Source organism: Geospiza fortis, unplaced genomic scaffold, assembly GCF_000277835.1.
Source record: "Geospiza fortis unplaced genomic scaffold, GeoFor_1.0 scaffold344, whole genome shotgun sequence".
In the NCBI taxonomy this organism is placed as follows: domain Eukaryota; kingdom Metazoa; phylum Chordata; class Aves; order Passeriformes; family Thraupidae; genus Geospiza; species Geospiza fortis.
In genome coordinates this window covers 1-2699 of record NW_005054584.1, presented here as the reverse complement: position 1 = coordinate 2699, position 2699 = coordinate 1, and the positions used below count along the sequence as shown (strand labels likewise).

The 2699-nt window shown below is 61.8% G+C and overlaps 1 protein-coding gene across 1 annotated transcript; it reads right to left on the bottom strand.

Moving 5' to 3' along the window:
- Positions 1–359: 359 nt before the first annotated feature.
- Positions 360–2528, bottom strand: HROB (homologous recombination factor with OB-fold). Its single transcript, XM_031064354.1, has 7 exons — positions 2388–2528; positions 2135–2275; positions 1801–1909; positions 1493–1578; positions 1038–1142; positions 757–949; positions 360–641 (listed from the first exon to the last, which is right to left on the bottom strand). Exons 1-7 carry the CDS (start codon positions 2526–2528, stop codon positions 568–570), a joined length of 849 nt encoding a protein of 282 aa, XP_030920214.1. The 3' UTR covers positions 360–567.
- Between the last annotated feature and the right edge of the window lie 171 nt (positions 2529–2699).

Sequence of the window (2699 nt, the reverse complement as noted above, 5' to 3'; positions counted from 1 at the left end):
GCAGCGCCGAGGGGCTGAAGGCGAACGACTCGTGGGCCATGGGAGCCCCGGAGGGCAGGGGAGGCTCCGGGGACAGCAAGCGGTGCCCTGAGCCTGGGGGGGGGGTTATAAATAGGGCTGAGCCCCACACACGGATGTGGAATCAAATCCCAGAGCCAGGGCCCTATAAATAACTCCTGGTGGTAAACAGAGTCACGGGGTGCGGGGCAGTTTAACCTGTTGGTGGGTGCGAGGTGAGGATGTCCCATGGGGAGGGATCTGGGGACCACCCCCCAGTCCTGCGGGGCTGTGAGACCCTGGGGAACGGCTCCTCCCACCCAAGGAAGGGACAGAGGGGTGACACACGAGGACACAGGTGATGCAGAAACAAAACAGCCCTTTAATGCAGGTTTGGGAGCGAGAGGGGCCCGTGTGCCCCAGGACTGGGGACAGGGCTGAGGGCACTTCCCCCTGGGCCTCCCCAGCTCTCAGCTCCACCACAAACACCACGGACATGCAGAGGGAGAAGCAGGTGGGTGGGTGGCAGGTGTGTCACCTGCTCCTCGGCACCGTCACCCTCTGCTGGGCTCAGCCACAGTCAACCTGAGCTGGGGCTGAGAAGAAATCCTCGGGCAGCTCTCCCAGGAGCCCGTCCAGGTCATCTGCAGGGCACAGCAGGATGTGAGTTTTGTGTGATGGTGGAATTGTTCAGGTTGGGAACCTGCTCTCCACAGGACAGAGAGCTTTTCCTCCCCTCCCAGAGTGGGTCTGACTCACCCATGTCACATCCATCCGCTCCCACTGGCTCTTCCCAGCTGGGATCAGAGCTCGGTGGGCACAGGGAGAAGCCCCCAGGACGCTGCTCTGCACTGTGTCCACTTGTCCTCGACTGTCCCCAGTCCTCAGGAACAGGGACACCCCGGGTGGGCTGTGCAGGGGGATCTGGGGTCGGCTCAGCCTGGGCAGGGACCTGCAAAACCCAGTGGGGGTGAATTATTGGGGGATTTATCCAGCCCTCACCCTTCCTCTTGGGGGTCCCAGCAGTGCCCCCTCCTCACCTGCCGGGGGGAGCAGCCCTCGGGCTCAGGTGGGAAGATCCTGAGGAGGTTGGTGGGGGTCACGTTGAGGTAGTGGTTGCGGTGGGAGGGGGAGAAGACCCCGACCTGCAGAGAGGGCAGAGCCAGCTCCTGGATAAACCCCCCAAGTTACAGGGCCCCATTTATGGAAATCTTAGGATGAAGAGTGAAATTTTAGCAAGAGTTGAGAAAAACCCGAGGTGCAAAGCTGTGGGAGATCCTTTTCTTGTATCTGTATTTGCAGTGCCAGGGTGCTATGGAATGGGAACAGGGATGTACCACATGCACTGGTTCCTCTTATCCCCAATCCTAATATTTACGTTCCCAGCTCCAGGGTTTAATGGGGTTGGGAATGCGATGTGCTGTATCACCACCCCGCACTCCCCTGGGATCAGACCCCACTGGGGTGGGATAAGGAGCCCCCCAGCTCTCCTCACCTGCCTCAGGAGCAGCACAGAGCCGGCGCGGAGCTCGCTCTGCCTCTGCTCCAGCAGCAGCCGGTGCACGGTGCCCTGCATCTCCCCTGGGAACGAGGATGGGATCCCTGAGCCCCGGGGGCAACGGGCTGGAGCTCCACGGGGCACAGGAACCACGGGGGCACAGGTACTGCCAAAGCCCCACAGGGCACAGGTACCACAGGGCACAGGTACCACGGGGGCACAGGTACCATGGGGGCACAGGTACTGCCAAAGCCCCCGGGGGCACAGGTACCACGGGGGCACAGGTACCACGGGGGCACACTCACCTGTGGGGTCCCGGAACACGGCGCCAGCACCGGCACTGCTCCTGGTCAGGGTTTTGATCATCACAGCCATGCTGGGGACTTTGTTTTTTGGGAGCTGCTTCAGGGCTGCCTGCACAACACAACAGGGATTTTGGGGTAACCTTGGGCAGGGCTGGGAGTTGAACCCCATGGGTCCTTTCCCGTGTGGGATATTCCAGGATTCTACAGCCCTCATCACCCACAGGGATGTGGATGTCTGTGCCCAGCTCAGCCCCCTCCCCAGAGATTCCCAGCCCTAAAAGCAGCTCTGAGGGGTGAGGGAAGAGCAGGAAGCCAAATCCTGGGCCGCCCTCACCTTGCGGAGCACCATGACCACGCTGTAGGTGTGGAGGAAGCAGCCGGGGTCCCTCTCATCCAGCCCCAGCTCCGTTTTCATGGCCAGCCAGGGCCCCTTCCCGAAATCCTCCTCGGTGGGCAGCGGGGAGCTGGGCAGCGCCTGGGGCCAGGGACATCATGGTCAGAGCCCCAGGGGCTCCGTCCCTGCCCAGCATCCCACTGGGGGATTCCCACTGGGATTTGCCCGAGCAGGGGTGGGGTGGGGGGGTTACCTGAGCCCGCGGCTTTGCCACAGCCCCGTGAGCTGGAGTCTGGGGAGCAGACACCAGGATCTCCTCCAGCAGCTTCCCAGAGTGCTTGTGGGACAGGGAGAGATGTCCAGGGATCTGCCTGGCTTCATCAGATGCTCCCATCCCATCCCAACACACAACCAACTCCCATTTCTGTCCAATCCCAACCCACTGTATTCCTGATCCCATCCCCATCCCATCCTTACCTGTTTCCCATGCTGTCCCTGTGCCCATCCCCATCCCATCCTTATCCAGTCCCCATCCCCATCCCCATCCCATCCTTACCCAGTCCCC